This window comes from Carcharhinus amblyrhynchos, chromosome 3 (assembly GCF_965287045.1).
Source record: "Carcharhinus amblyrhynchos chromosome 3, sCarAmb.v2.hapA, whole genome shotgun sequence".
NCBI lineage: Eukaryota > Metazoa > Chordata > Chondrichthyes > Carcharhiniformes > Carcharhinidae > Carcharhinus > Carcharhinus amblyrhynchos.
The window spans coordinates 79,392,979-79,408,653 of NC_137326.1; the positions used below are offsets into that span (position 1 = coordinate 79,392,979).

At 42.4% G+C, this 15,675-nt stretch overlaps 1 protein-coding gene across 1 annotated transcript in view; it reads left to right on the top strand.

The window, feature by feature from the left end:
• The window catches only part of plekhb2 (pleckstrin homology domain containing, family B (evectins) member 2), a 33,609-nt gene extending 22,434 nt beyond the window's left edge, over positions 1 to 11,175 (top strand). The window contains exons 7-8 of the mRNA XM_080185436.1: positions 823 to 943; positions 7,642 to 11,175. Coding sequence (XP_080041562.1) covers positions 823 to 943; positions 7,642 to 7,772 — 252 coding nt within the window. The 3' untranslated portion in view covers positions 7,773 to 11,175. The remainder of the gene's footprint in view (positions 1 to 822; positions 944 to 7,641) is intronic.
• The last annotated feature ends 4,500 nt before the right edge of the window (positions 11,176 to 15,675 follow it).

Here is a 15,675-nt window from a genome sequence, read left to right on the forward strand (position 1 = left end):
TAAATAAATTCACGTTCTGGTAAATATCAGAACGTGAACTTATTTACAAGGAGTGCTGTTTCTGCAGATAGAACTCTTGAGCCCATTTGGTTTCGTCTTTTTTTAACATACTGTTCTTTGCTGTTGTCTTAGAATGTTTAGGGAAAAAGAAACTTCACTTTACACAGTGACTCATTTAAATGTCAAGGAATGCCTCGCTGAATTGCAAATACAATTGTCACTCTGTTATTTTTATTCCTCATTATCTCCTCTTCACCACCTCACTATCCCCTCCTCCCCCCCGCCTCCCAAACTGTTTGGAGGATGGGGTTTGATTTTATTTTTTAATAATGGGACGTGAGTGTCCAACATTTGTGCCTAGGCCATTTCGGAGAGCCGATAAGAGTCCATTACTGTAAATCTGGAGTGACAATAGGCCAGACCAGATGAGGGCAGCAGATTTCCTCCCCTAAAGGACATTGGTGAACCAGATGGGTTTTTAATTCCGATTGGTGCTATTTTCACGTTCACCATCACCGAGACTACTCTTTTTGTATTCCAAATCTTATTAATTGAATTTAAATTCCACTTGCTGCCGTGGTGGGATTTGAACTCTTGACCTGTGCTGCTGGAACTAGTCCAATGACATAACCATTATGTTACTGTCACTCCCACCTCCCCATGAATGAAAAAGACTGGGTGAGGATTGTGGAAATGACAATGTGATAAAGCTGAAAATATTTAATCTTCTGATTGGGATGTGAGTTGTGTAGTTATCTTTGTGTCATGCTGTAAAATACTGACATTGGATGGGCTGACTGGTTGATCTGGATTTTTTTCTAGGTTTACAGCTATGATTCGTACAGCAATGCTTATGCTGCACAGCCACACTCTGCTTCACAGCAAGTGATCTACACATCTAATGGACAGCCTTATGCTGTGGCCTATCAATATCCCTACCAAGGTGAGTCTATATTAGTCGCAATGATTTCTATCCACTTCTTCTTTGCAGGAGTCACGACTCTAAACTGTCTGAAAGATAATCCTAGTGCGAAAGCAAGCTGTTTGATTTGAGAATGAAAATCACAGGTTAAAAGCACAGCTTCCCAGTTCCAGGAGATGATCCTCATTCAATATAATCTTTTATGATTTCTGTCATTTTAAAAAAGCTGCTGGAATTGGGATGTGCCACCGCTGTGTGGAAGCTGGTGAATTTCTCCTTGTGGCAGTTTCCGGGGATCAGCTCGATCCAGTGGTGAGGCATAAACCAGCTACGATCTCACTAATGCATCCTTCAGAGGCTGGAAATTGCAAGTTTAAAGGATAGGAAATGCTGGAACTACTCGGCAGGTCAGACTGCATCTGTGGAAAGAGAGAGAAGTGGAGTTAACGTTTCATGATGACCCTTCATCAGAACAGTCCGAAAGACGTGCTGGTTAGATGTATTGGCCATGCTAAAATTCTCCCTCGGTGTTCCCAAACAGGCGCCTGATTGTGGCAACTAGGGGATTTTCACTGTAATGTCATTGCAGTGTTAATGTAAGCCTACTTATGACACTAATAAACTTTAACTGGTGGGGATGTGAAAGTATGTACGTTGGGGTTGGCAGGAGGTATTTGACGTCAGTCCCAGGACAGTGGGAGACAGCCTGACTGGGAACAAGTGCATTGGCCCATCTTTCTGATGAGGTTTTGATTTGTGGATGCCAGCAAGATTAGCTTTGGAGCAGCTGATGTGACGAAACAGGGCATCAGGAGATGGGCAGTAGGAAGCAAGGGGGACAAGTTGGCCAGTTTTCAAGTGGAAGAAAGCCACGCAGTCAGTCTGAGATGTGACGTGGAGCAGAAGAGCCTGAGCTAGGGGCTGAACGGTAGCCTGAAGTACCAGCCAGCAAAGTTCACGGGGTCATTACCCTCACATGGGTGTAGGTTGAACTTGGGCAGTTTGGCTTCAGTTTTCCTGACCATTAGATGAAAACTTCGTAGCTAGGTCTTAATGTTGGAGAGTGTAGCAGTGGAATTGGCAGAGCATGCTACATTAAACACAACTCCATTAACAAAGCATTCTATCATTAGATATCTATCATTTACAGTCATTACATTATTGTAGATGGCATTACAGTAACACATTTAGATTTAATGAAACTGATGGAGTTGTGCTATCACATTGGGTACAGCTCCCTGATCTTTGATCACAGTGAAATTTATAAGCAGCATGGGATCTTTTCAACTTTTTTTAGTCCTCGTAACTGATTTCAGCACTTCAAATGTCATCATTTAAGTGAAGCAATGAGCCAGAAGTGAGGGTTGGGTTTGATTTCATTGCGCTGATTCTTTCTGATTAAATACAAATTAAAGCTTTTCAGTGAGCTAAACACTGTTCCAGTATCTGTACTGGCTCTTGATATGAGATCTGGTTGCTGGTAGCACATCTTGACAACATTTTAACTTACAATGTCGACATTCCTATATCAATGTTGCTGTTTTGAAGAAAGGTCTTTGACCTGGAGCATGAATGGATTGGAGCTGTAATACTTCTCTTTCTGCAGATGCCATCAAAACCTGCTGAGTTTACAAAACATTTCCTGTTTTTATTTCTGATTTCCAGCATCTGCAGTGTTTTGCTGCTGCTTCAAATTTGCTGTGAAGCATCATGTAGTTGCAGGCACTAGGCACATGGTGGCACCATTGGACAACTTTCCAAAAATTTTTTCTCACTCAGACCCGACAAATGTACAGTGTCAGGGCTGACGTGAATTTATATTTTGTAATGAGAACTGTACAATTTGCAACCCACTGCTAAATAGCTGCCCCAATTGCCTATTACCCGCCTTCCAACGTTTTATGTATTGAAAAGAAACTGGTATGAGTTCTGGGATCAGTTCTCGTCATAAAACAAACACACAATAGTATTCTGGTCTAAGGTGAATAATGGGAGATTAGATCAGGTGGGAACTAAGTTCCATCCATGTTTCTCTAGACCCCACATTCTTACAAATAACCTAAATAATGGAACCTGTTCTAATTGTGTCCAATTTCCATTGCAGGGCCTTTTATTTGTTTATACCTTCCCAAGTAAATCCATGTCATAATATGACTCTGCAATGAGTTCTTGATTTATTTACATTCACATCCAGGGCAGGCACTTGGCTGGGTTCTGCCCTTCTGGGCTCAGTAAGTTTTGCATTGACAAATGAACCACGTAAACTGTCAATATGAGCTGACCACGGAGAGCATCCATTATTGAAGAGTTGCTTTTGGAGCGTGGTGTCTGGTCTGTGATGTTATGCAGCTCCAGTCCATTCCTTCATTAACCTGGTTTCTCCTCTTGGGTCGGCCTGTGTTTGCCAATGTCTTTAGTTCCAATCAGGGTAGCTTTCTGTCAGTGTTGCTATGAAATGCCTGTTTAGCCATAGAAACTTGCAGCACATTTAAGAGCCCATTGTGTCTGCACTGACTCTCGGAACAAGAGAACAGTTAGTCCTGCACCTGCTCTTTCTACCAAAGCCTTGAAATTTTTACTGAAACATTAGTGCTGACAACTCACCGTGTAAAATACATTTTTCCCCTCGTCTCCTTTTTGGTTTTGGACCCTGCCAGTTGAAACAGTTTCCCTTTGTTACTTTGAACACCTCAATTAAATCTCCCATTAATCTTCCCTGCTCAACAGAAAACCATCAGTTCAGTTTATTTCAGTGGATGGCTGGAAAGGCTGTTTCACAGTTTTATTTGCTGTGGTTATGGATTGGCAGAATATGGCTGGAGTTACCAGATTGGCCTAAATAGTAATCCTACGGCTCTCTCAGCCTCATGGTGCAAAGGCTACCAGCTGTGTCTCGATATTGCCTGATGTTTGCCTGGCGCCGCAAGGTCAAAGCGCTGTACTATGGGACGCTAGTCCTTTGCTCTGTTTGCCTTGCCCTCATTATCCAGGACGGTTGCCGTAGGCAACACAGTGTCATTCTTTTACAATCCACCCACTTCAGCTCATGCTCCATTCCTGGATGTTGTCTACCCAAAGCCTGCTGACAGTGCTGTCTGTCACAGACATGCCAGCTTGCTGCTTGGTGTCTCTGCTAATGAATCACTATCTTCTTTCTCTCCTGTCTGTTGACAGCAGCTATTATCGCTCCTTCCCTGCCATATCTTTCCTTAGTAGCTGCCTCTGTAAGAACCCGCTGTGACTTGCTTGAAAATTTAGCTGCTCTCACGGTTTGAATTTCCAATCACAGCTGAACATCCTCACATGAGCTTAATGGCCTGTGCTCCCGTGCTTGTTCTCCTACCTCAGTCCCCCCTATATAAAGAACAACACAGCACAGGCAACAGGCCCTTAGGCCCAACAAGCCCACGCCGCCATTTTAACATTCAGTGAGTGCCTCATTCCAATCCTCCTCCTACCTATGACTTTTGCCTACGCCTCTTGGACTCCGCAATAAAGGTGTGCAAATTTAGAGAATTATATGTGTGCCAGATTAAGGGAGGTCTAATTTAGGGAAAATTTGTTAACACCAATCAACCTAAAAGCACGTTTTTGGGGTGTGGGAGGAAACCAGAGCACCCAGAGAAAGCCCGCGCAAGCACGGGGAGAATGTGCAAACTCCCACAGACACCGACATAAGTTGGAGATCCAACCCAGGTCCATGTATCTGCATAGCAAATAGCGATAGTCACTGAGCTGTTGTGTTGCCCATTAGTTGGTCCAGTTTAAGCGTACACTAATGATGTGAAGCACTAGGCAACTCTTGCAGCAACATCCAAGAGCAGCCCTCGCATGACCCACTGCATGTATGCCCCTTGTTGGCCAATAAGGCAGGCCGAATCACCTGTGGATGTAAAAAAAAAGACATCAATAAACATACACAGCTTATACAGATATTCACGGAAGATCCCCATCCCTCTTCCCATCAGTATAGGGTGGGGGAGATTGAATGACAAAGATACCTTGGAATTCAACACAATTGGAGTGCTAATGATAGTAATAAAGACAAAGTAGGTGTTAATAGCAGAATACAGATCACTATTGTCTGAGAGCCAAAAACATGAGTGAGGGGGTGGTGGGAGAGAAATTCAGAATTGGCGAACCAAGTTCATGGTCTGAAGTTGTTAAACTCAATGATGAATCCAGAAGGTAACAAAGGGCCAAGGCAGAAATATGGACATGAGAGCAAGAATTGAAAGCTCAAGCAACCGGAAGCCTGGAGTCATGCTTGCAGACAGCGAGGCTCCTCAGAGGCCAGCCTGTTCCTTATTTGGACACTCCTGTGTAGAGGAGGCCACATTGTGAGTTGCGAATTTCACAGACTACATTTGAAAGAAGTGCAAGTGAATTGCAGCTTCACCTGGATGAGCTTTTATTTTGTGTAGCAACTTTTGATGTGGCAGCTTATCAAATACACCGCAACTACAGAACAATCTTTATGTATGTTGCTTGTTAAAGATGAACGTGATTTCTCTTGCACAGAAACCATGTTGGCTGTGCCAGATTCCATTATGAGTTTAAGTAACCTTCATAATAATAGATTCTAGCAATTTTACAGTGATGGTCATTAAGCTAACTAGCCTAGGAGACATGATTTCCCACCCCTACCATAGGGGATGTGGCAACCTAGCCTAAGTCCGTTGACTTGTGGTGGGAACGGATAATGCCAGTGGCAGGTGGGGCTGGAAAATTCTACCTGTCGTTTTCCCCTTGTATGTAACTAGAGGTGTTATATTTGCTGTTGTCCAATATGCTAAAACTCTTGCAAATCTCAGGAATTGTGAAAGGTTATAAGCAATGTCTCCACACTCTGCAGCATTCCTTAAAAGGCTCGAGGATGCAACTTTTCAGGTCCAGGGAACTTCGCAGCCTGAAGGTCTAATAGTTTTCTGGTGACAATTTTTCACCTCTTGATTTTCAAATATCTTTGGGAAGTTTTCCAAGTCTTCTACAGTGAAGGCAGACACAAAATACCTGTTCAATGCTTCTACCATTTTCTTGTTTTCCATTATTAATCCCACAGACACACGTGGTAGAGGACCAAAACTCACTTTTTCCTTTTTAAATACTTGCAGAAATTTTCTTTTTATATATTTCTATATATATTTTTACATTTCAGCCTTCTTTCATGCTCTTTATTCAGTGGTTTTTAAAATCCATCTAATCTTTGCAGAATTGTACAGTGTAGCTATTCAACTTGACGCTATCATTACCTCTCTTATTTAGTCGCAGATGATGTATCCTTCTCGGAAGCTTTCTTTCTCACTGGGATAAATCTTTTCTGAGAATTAATAACTCTGCCATCTCTACTGTCATACATTTTTATCTGGCTTCCAGTTCACTTTAGCCATCTCTGCCTTCATATCCGTACAATGACCTTTTCATTTTGGTTTAAAACATCAGTCTTAGACCCACATTGTTCCATTTCAAACTGAATGTGAAATGTTACCATCACTATTACCAAAAGGCTCCTTTTTAATATAAGGCTATTGATGAATTCTGTCTCACTGAACATTGCTAGGTCCAGTATAACGTGTTCTCTGGTTGGCATTATAATGTACTGCACTTCCCCAAATATGTTCCATGAGCTCATTACCCAGGCTACCTTTACCAATCTAACTTATCCTATCTAAATGTAGGTTAAAGTCCCCCATGATCATGGGTACCTTTCTTACACGCTCCATTCATTTCTTTCTGAATCCTGTGTTTGACAGTGTGTTTTACTGTTTTGGGTGGCAGTGATGGGGGCTTTCCTATTTCTTGGCTGGAATTTTACAGTCCTGCCTGCCACAGGAATCAGAGCAGAGGAGGGGGGGCGGACTGTGGGAAGGTCTGTTGTCCTTGGGAGGGATCTTACTGCTGCAGGACAGATGAGGTTGTAAAATCGTGACTCTTATCTTAAATAATTCCACACCTTGTTCTTTGTAGGTAAGTCCATCTCATTACTATTAATTTCATGCTTAAATAATGCTACCTCCAACTTTTCCTGGCATCTTTTCATACTGAAACTTCAAATGGCCTTCATTATTGGGATCCCAGCCTTGGGTGTCTTCCAACCATGTCTCTGCAATGGCTTTCAGATCATTCGTATTTATTTCTATCTCCTCTAACAATTCATTCATTTTTTGTTGCAAGCGTTCAGATACAAAACCTTTTAATCCTGTCTTTTTATTATTTTTGCAAGCTTTGGTCTTATCTGTTGGTGCACCCTTCAATCTGTATGCTCTGTCTTTTCTGCCATTCTCTGGTTATCATTACTCAAATTGCTACCCTGCTGTATTACCTTGCTGTTTCCCTTCAATTTGTTACATCTCCCCTTACCTGTTTTTGCATCCTTTCACCTCTGCCAACTTAGTTATGGTTTGGCAGAACACTAGTCCCTCCCAAAACCTCTTTCACCCGCTCCTCTTTTTGCAACATGCAGAAGAAGCTACTTAAGCTTTTGGTCATGTATCCTAATATTTCCTGGCTTCAAACAGAAACTCCTGGAGCTGCACACACAGCAAGTCAGGCAGCATCTGTGGATTGAGAAGTAAAGCTAATGTCTCAAATCGATGACCGATCATCACAATGCCTGTTTGTGGTTCTGTGTCAGATTTGATCCTCTAGTGCGGCACCTTGGGACGTTTTTAGAATGTTAAATGCAAGTGGCTGATTGTGTTCCTCTTCTGTCTCCGCAGGCCCTTACCCACCAGCGGCCAATCACGTGATTATTCAAGACCGGCGGCGTGACGATGGGGACCTTGCATTGGGAATGGTGGCAGGAGCTGCCACTGGCATGGCACTGGGCTCACTGTTTTGGGCCTTCTAGAACTCCTGACAGCTGAGTTCATCTGCTGTTTACGCCGTCTTCACTTTCCTGGTAGACTCACTCCTTGCAATTTGCACCTTGCCTCAAAGTTCCTAACACATACTGCAGTTGTACACTTGTTTCTTTACTACATGGCACTTTAGTCTTATTACAGCACATCCTGAGATTTTCACTGGCATTTCTGCAGCAGACTTGAATAGTGCGTCTATTTATTTTTATGAGCAAGATTATAATTAATTTGTTTCAAGAATGCCATGAATAAATCATGTGTTTCACTCATTCTAATTTTATATCTTCTAAAATTACTTTTGAAAAATGTGACTGATATATAGTGGAGTTGATGGAGTGGATTGTAACTCCTTTCAGAGTCCCTGATTCCTGAATTAAGTGCAGGGTGTTGGCCTGAAAGCTTTTGCGTGTCCTGTCTTTGACTTGCAGAAGAAACCTTGGGTTGTTTCATAAATTCAACCGAATCTGGCTCTGTTGCATCGAGTGAATGTTGCAAATTAGCCTGCGTCCATTTCCCTTCCAGGTGTGAGAATTGATGCTTTGGAGGAAAATGTAATTTCAAGCTACATTGCCAGTCTGTTTGGCAACTAGTTAACAAGGATAATCTATTTTGTACAGTGGATTTTTAAGCACTGTCTGACTTTTGTCCTGGAATTTGCATTCAAGGTTGTTCCACTTACATTTGCAAATTAGCACCTGTACCAATTTGGATGCTTCGCATTAGTTACTAACCACACACAACAAAATTCCAACAAATTGCAGGCTCCTTCAACAGGACAAAACGCAAGGACTGTAAACAAAGAAATGTGCTGATTGTCCATACTCTATTTTAATGCTTATTCCTAACCCAAAGTAACAGGTTGTAGAACATAAGTCAAGGATGAGGAAAGACCATATGATGAAAGCCATATCTCCAGTTCCCTAACTCTGTCACTTTGACATCTAATTGTATATCCTTAGTGTGTCTGCCTCCATTGAGACCAAGCATTTATCACTGAATAACAAAGCTTTCGTCCATTTACACTTTCTTTTCATGCATACGGATTTATGATCTGTGCTCTGACTCAACCAAAACAGACACTGCTGAAAAAATAGCAGAAATCTAGCTGCACAAAGGGCCTCCTACACATGAACACGTTGGTTGATCTTTTCTGTTCACGGATCCTGTGCGTTTTCAGTCCTTTCAAATGTCCCCTGATTCTATTTCCCTGGCTTGTTTAGAATTAGTCTGTGTTTGCTTAAACTATAATGCTATAATTTTAGGAGTTGAGATCTCCACTTGAACTACCTCCTGGTGGAGTGTGAACTTTGTACTTCTCTAATCCATTCTCAAAGTTTTATCCTTGGGATCATGCTTTCTGGCTTTCTTAATACTTAATCATTTCCAAATCATTGCTGGTTTTCCTTTGAGATTGTCACCTGAAGACAATGCTGTGCACGGATTCCGACCAAAGCATTATAAACGCCATGCATTATTGGTGTCCGATTGTTCATATTCTATATCCTGGTGTTTTGTTTACTTAGTAGTTGGCCCACCACTTTGCCTCAACGTAGAAAGTGACTTCCAAAAAACTGTTCCCACGCGTCCCAGTTTTCAATTCTGTTCAGTTTGGACATTTAACATGCACAACTTTTAAATCAATATAGTTTACAGTTTATCAATATAGAGTTTGGCTACCATTTGCTAGTTTAATTGCATACTTTTCCTTTGTTTGAATAGAGCCATTTCATAAGTCATTGGATAAATGAGGTCCTGATTGATCTCTTTCCTCTTCCGAAGCACCAACCCTTAACATCTCTATATCAAAGAGTGCTCACATGTTTGAGGCCACAGAAGTGGTGTCACTTTGTTGAAATATGAAATTATGTTGTCTTCAAGCTGTGTTCTGATTTCTATATTTAATATGGTGCTGTGCGTATGGATTCTTGATAAATAAATATTCGCTTGCTGTCTCCACAGTCAGCTGGGACCAACCCCTGGATCCTTCTTTCCCCAATTCTGTCCGTACCACTGTTAACAGATGTACATACTTTTGTCTTGCACCTGAACCTGACTGTGTGCACGCGATTTGTCCTGAACATCTCCTTGAAGCTAAAATTGTAGTAAATTCAGAAGCAAACAGTGGAAATCAATAGGGCTGACATTGGAGTTGAAAGATGAGTGAGTCCAGACACAGCTAACCTGTGAATACTTAATTTGGCCAGGGAGGCATTTATTTGATAACTCTGGTAGGGTCTGAGATTTTTAAAGGAACTATTGAATTGCTTCACCTGTCTGCTGTAGTCATACCAATCAGTTGGTGATGGAAAACTTGTGTTGCTATTACTTATTGTGGAGTCTGTAACTCCTGGTTTCTATTTGAAGTGTATTCAGAGGAAGCTCCAACTCTATGTAGTTTACATGCAGTTCTCACCCCCCTCTCGAGACTGAAGACCGTACTATAGATTCCTGCATGGTATTCTCCGCGCAAACTGTGGAATGATATTGTCTCCCTTTCCACTCCTGCACCAATGAAAGAATAAATTGGTAGCTGGTATCTCTCAAGTGAATGCTTGCACTACTTGAGGTTATTCAGAGATGCCCATGCAGAGGTTAGCGGAATGTTGTTACATGAAGCAAAGCATTGAGAAGGAGGCAGGCCGCAGGGAAAACACTTCAGTAAGAGACGAGTGGGAACAAATTGCTTTGAATTCATCCTGTGGCCCCTTGTATTGACTTGAGCATTAAATTGCTTCTGGGTAAATGTGCCATTGGGTGTAAAACTGTTTGTCAAAATCGGGGCTTTGGAGTAGAAGTGTTACAGTGGATTGTTGCACATCTAAAGTATCATGGCAAATCTAATTCATCCACAAACCAAAAAACAAAACAGCAGCAATTGGAACTTTGACATCACAAGCTGTTACAAAGCTTTCCCCTTTCAGTTTAACAGTTCACTTGCTTGTTGTAGTACTTTGATGCAGGCGCCTTGTGCTTGGCGGTAGCTTCGCTGGATGAGTTATTGTTTGTCATTGGAAGGTATGGAATGAATGGCCAAGTTTATTGATTCAGTGCACCTTCCCTAAAACACACAGGTAAGAAGGGAAAAATAAATGCTGCTAATTGTGGGGAATGAAGGGGGAGAGTGGCAGTCTTTAATTCTTGGCCAGTCTGGTGTATTTTGAATTAGACTGCCTGTAATTCTAGTTCTCAGTTAGTCTAGTGCACCTGAGGAAGGTTACCTTGACTAGAATCAACTGAAAACTTGGCAGTCTCTGTTCCCTCAGCATGATGGACTAAAATTTAATGGATCCTGTCCATTTCATTCTCAACATCTGTCATTTTCTGCTGGCCAGTCAGCTTAACCCAGAGGGAATCTAAAATGAGCTTAATTTTGAGGTAAATTTGTACCCTTCCAAGTATGTTAGGAAATTGAGTGATGGGGAAGCTCATGTTTGATATTAGTGTGAACCTGTTCCAGTACTGAAAGGAGTCTTTGGCATTTAACTCTTCAACTTGATTGATGCTGAATATCATGTCTCTACCTTCCAAATTTATCATCTTATTGGACCTTGAGCTCGTTTTGCCTTTGGTTGTCTAATGCTTTTATCAACGTGGAGCCAAGAGAGTGTTGCTGTCCACTGCTGTCCCAACACGTCCCTTGGCCCATCCTTTTTTGCTCCATGGAGTGTCGTGAAGCTTGTTTCTTGTGTTTCTCTGCAGACATGTACATAACCAACAAAGAATACGTCTTTTTGGATTGGAACAGTCGGGGACTGTGGGGTTGGAGGTGGGCTGGTACTTTTTGCATTCCCCATAAGAAATGAGCGGTCTCGTAGAAGCCACTTGTTACTTTGAGGGGTGGGAGTTGGGGTAAAGGTGGAAGTGCAGGAAGATTCCACATGGTGCTTGATCTGATGTTCTTTTTTGAGTTGATTTTGTTAACTGAGTGGCTGCTTAGGACTGTGTTGTAAATGATTGAACCCAAGTGAATTTAAAGTACTGGTGACAATATGACCCAAATTATGCACATGATGATTTCTGGCTTAACTGTCCAGTATGTCCTATCTTATTCAATAGGTTAATAGAACCTATTAACCTAGTCATAATAGCTTTTTATCTATTTAACAAAAGAAAATCTTCATACCTTGCAGAGGTTGGCTAGTGACCACCACCTTGAAGGAGCAAGGGAAAAAAAATCTAATCAAGTGGAGAGCTGTGAATCGCAAACAAGAAATTGTTGAGATGAACAAATAGGTTGGATATGAGAATGTATTGCAGATGGGAAAATGGGAGAATGAGAGAAGCAGTGGAAGTTGATAGGACAGGATAGACAGGATCGAGTGAAGTGACGCAGTGCTGTGAGCCACTAAGTAGTTTGAATGAATCGTGTGGGGATTTGGACAATTATTTTAGTTGGTTGTCACTGGCAGTAAATAACTACTTTCTCCTTCTTAGTGTTCACTGCAGTAGCTCTCCATCAAATAACAGGACGCTCATTTATTTGCCTTACTCCTATTTGTTGCACTGATGTTTAGAGAAACACCCTGTCCGGTGAAATTATAGAATGTCTTTTGTGTGCAGATGTTAATTTTTTTAGTACTTCATTTAAACTCTGATTAATGATCAGCTGCTAAAAATGCTTTTAGGAATGTTCCATCAAAAGCAGTAGGATACATTGTAGATTCTGTGGTTCAATATTGCTAATTGTACCATAAAAATTGTTTCTGTGGAATGAGATTGTGTATTTAAATAAACTGATTTAATTGCTGTACAACTGTCCTCTCAGTTTTTCAATATGCCGGGTAAAGCTTTTAAACAAATTGAGTTAAACATTATGGTAATTATGTGGTGAAGTGTTGGACTCCCATTTGCAGAAAATACAAGAGCATAAGCACTCGAATACTTTCTTATCCAGTACTGTTTTATTTCGTTTTCAGCTCTGACGACGAGTCATCCAGATTCAACATTAGCCCTGTTCTCACTACACAGATGCTGTCAGATCTGCTGAGATTTTCCAGCAGTTTCTGTTTTGGTTTCAAGTTCCAACTTCTGCAGAGATTTGCTTTTATGTTTGTTTTTCTTACCTTTTCCCCTCCTCCCTCTGAAATGATTGGCGTGTTGCTGGAAGGCAGTGCAGTTGAGTGCTGATAAATTCCAGCATTTGATTCAAATTGTCATTTTCCACCTCTTGTCTTTGTTGCTGAATGTTGCAGGGTTCAACAATGGCAGAGGTGGGGAGAGCTATTGATGGACATTAGTCCATCTTGGTCAATGGCACTGACTGTTCCCATGCATCTGAACGTACCAGCAAGATTACGGGATAGCATAAAGCTTACTTGTCATTAATAAGTTGATTTACTAAAACAGGGTTTCCCAAACTTTTTTCCAGCCCTTCTGACCCCCGATGATTGAGTACTGGAGGAACTCTTGAGAAATATTATTATAACGGAAAATTTAAAAATGTGCAATAGGTACAAACATACAAAAACAAACAAGATTTGGCTATATCTTCTTTGTACACATTTATTATAATAGCTTTTGTTACTCAACGGGTACTTGTTTTGTCATTTTTAATGGAAGCTCACACTCCCTGCCTGACAGCGATACCCACTCATCCTCCCCTCGGGTTACTCTGGCTCCTCTCAGTAGCACCCCCTCCCCACTCCTTATTGTTTCCTGACCTACCATGGAGCCCCTGGAAGGAGTCCTGTTGGACCTGGTTTGGGAACCCTGTACTAGAATGCATTGCGGGCTATCTTTTGTTTTCCCTGTTCCCAGAAAGTGGATTGAATTATCTGCTGTAAACCAAGATAATTAAATATGGAGAATGAATTAACCATTCTCAATAAAAGCTTTAATATAAAAGTGGAACATCTGCTAAAATCTGAAATAATCAGAAAATGCTGGAAATACTTAGTTGACGGGGCAACATTTATGAAGAGGGAAACAATTGGTGTTTTGGGTTGATGGCCTTGTGCAGAATTGGAAATGTTTCAAAGAACAAAGAACAACCCAGCACGGGAAACAGGCCCTTCGGCCCAACGAGTCCGCGCCACCGCATCACCCTACACCTATTCTACCCTGCATGTCTACGAATGAAACCCTACTCAGTCAGATTCAGGGAAGAAATAGTGTCAATTTGGTAAAAAACGATCAGCCTAAGAGCACATCTTTGGGGTGTGGGAGGAAACCGGAGCGCCCGGAGGAAACCCACGCAACCACAGGGAGAATGTGCAAACTCCCACAGACACAGGCCCAAATCCATGTGTCTGCACAGCTAGCAGTGCTAGTCACTGAGCTGTTGCGGCGCCCGTCTACCGGTCCAGGATCAAGCACACACACCGACATGAAGTACTAGGCCACTCCTGGACTTCCAAGAGCAGCCCACGCACGACCCGCCGTGTGCATGCCCCTCGCTTGACACGAGGTGGACCTCCACCTGTGGAATAAAGACAAAAAATACTAATCATACAGCCTGCCTTTCCGGTGTCTCCCGAGGTTTACCCTATTTAATAGCCCCTACCATATCCCTCCATTCTCGTTTCACTCATGTGCCTATCTAACTGCATCTTAAACGAGTCCAACGTGCCTGCCTCCACCACCCTACTCGGTAGCGCATTCCAGACCCCCACAACTCTCTGCGTAAAGAACCTTCTTCTCACCTCCAAATTATACCTCCCCCCCCTCACCCTTAAATGATGACCTCTCGTGTTCGTACCCAGTCTAGGGAGCAGTCTCTCACTATTAACTCTATCTATTCCCTTCAGTATCTTATATACTTCTATCATGTCCCCTCTCAATCTCCGTCTTTCCAAGGAGAATAGCCCCAGTTTCTTCAACCTTTCCTCGTAACCCAGTCCCCCCATGCCAGGCAACATCCTGGTAAACCTCCTCTGCACCCTTTCCAGAGACTCCACGTCCTTCCGGTAGTAAGGTGACCAGAACTGGACGCAGTACTCCAAATGCGGTCTAACCAACGTTCTGTACAACTGAAGCATTAGACGGCAGCTTTTATACTCTATGCCCCTTCCTATAAAGGCTAGCATCCCATAAGCCTTCCTAACAACCTTCTCTACTTGTGACGCAACCTTCGTGGATTTGTGAACCTGCACTCCCAGGTCCCTCTGTATGTCTATACTCCTAATCGGCCTACCTTTTATCACATAGCTCCTCTCTGCATTATTCCGTCCAAAATGCATCACCTCGCATTTGTCAGGATTAAATGCCATCTGCCACCTATCTGCCCACTGCACCAACCTATCTATATCCTGTTGTATCACCTGACAATCCAGTTCCGTACCCGCCAACCCTGCCATCTTGGTGTCATCAGCAAACTTGCTGATCACACCACCTACGCCCTCTTCCAAGTCATTTATGTAGACTACAAAGAGGAGAGGTCCCAGTACTGAGCCCTGCGGCACACCACTGGTCACTGGCCTCCAGCCCGACAAAGTCCCCTCCACAACTACCCTCTGTCTCCTATTTCCCAGCCAGTTCTCAATCCACCTAGCTACCTGGCCTCGTATCCCATGCGCCTTAACCTTTTCTACCAGCCTACCATGAGGGACTTTGTCAAACGCCTTACTGAAATCCATATAGATGACATCAACGGCTCTCCCATCGTCAACCGTTTTTGTCACCTCCTCAAAGAATTCCACCAGATTCGTAAGGCAAGACCTCCCTCTAACAAAGCCATGTTGCGTATCCCTAATCAGATCGCAACGCTCCAAATGCTCATACATCCTACCCTTAAGTTTCCTCTTATTAATTTATACACAGTCTTTTTTTCAGTCTGAACAGAGCAGCAAAGAAGCTTTTCCGGAGCTATCTTTGAATAACATTGATATGTTGATGGGGTTAGTTGAAGTAGGGTGACAGCAGTTCTGATGAAAGGTGATTGACTGGAAACACTGG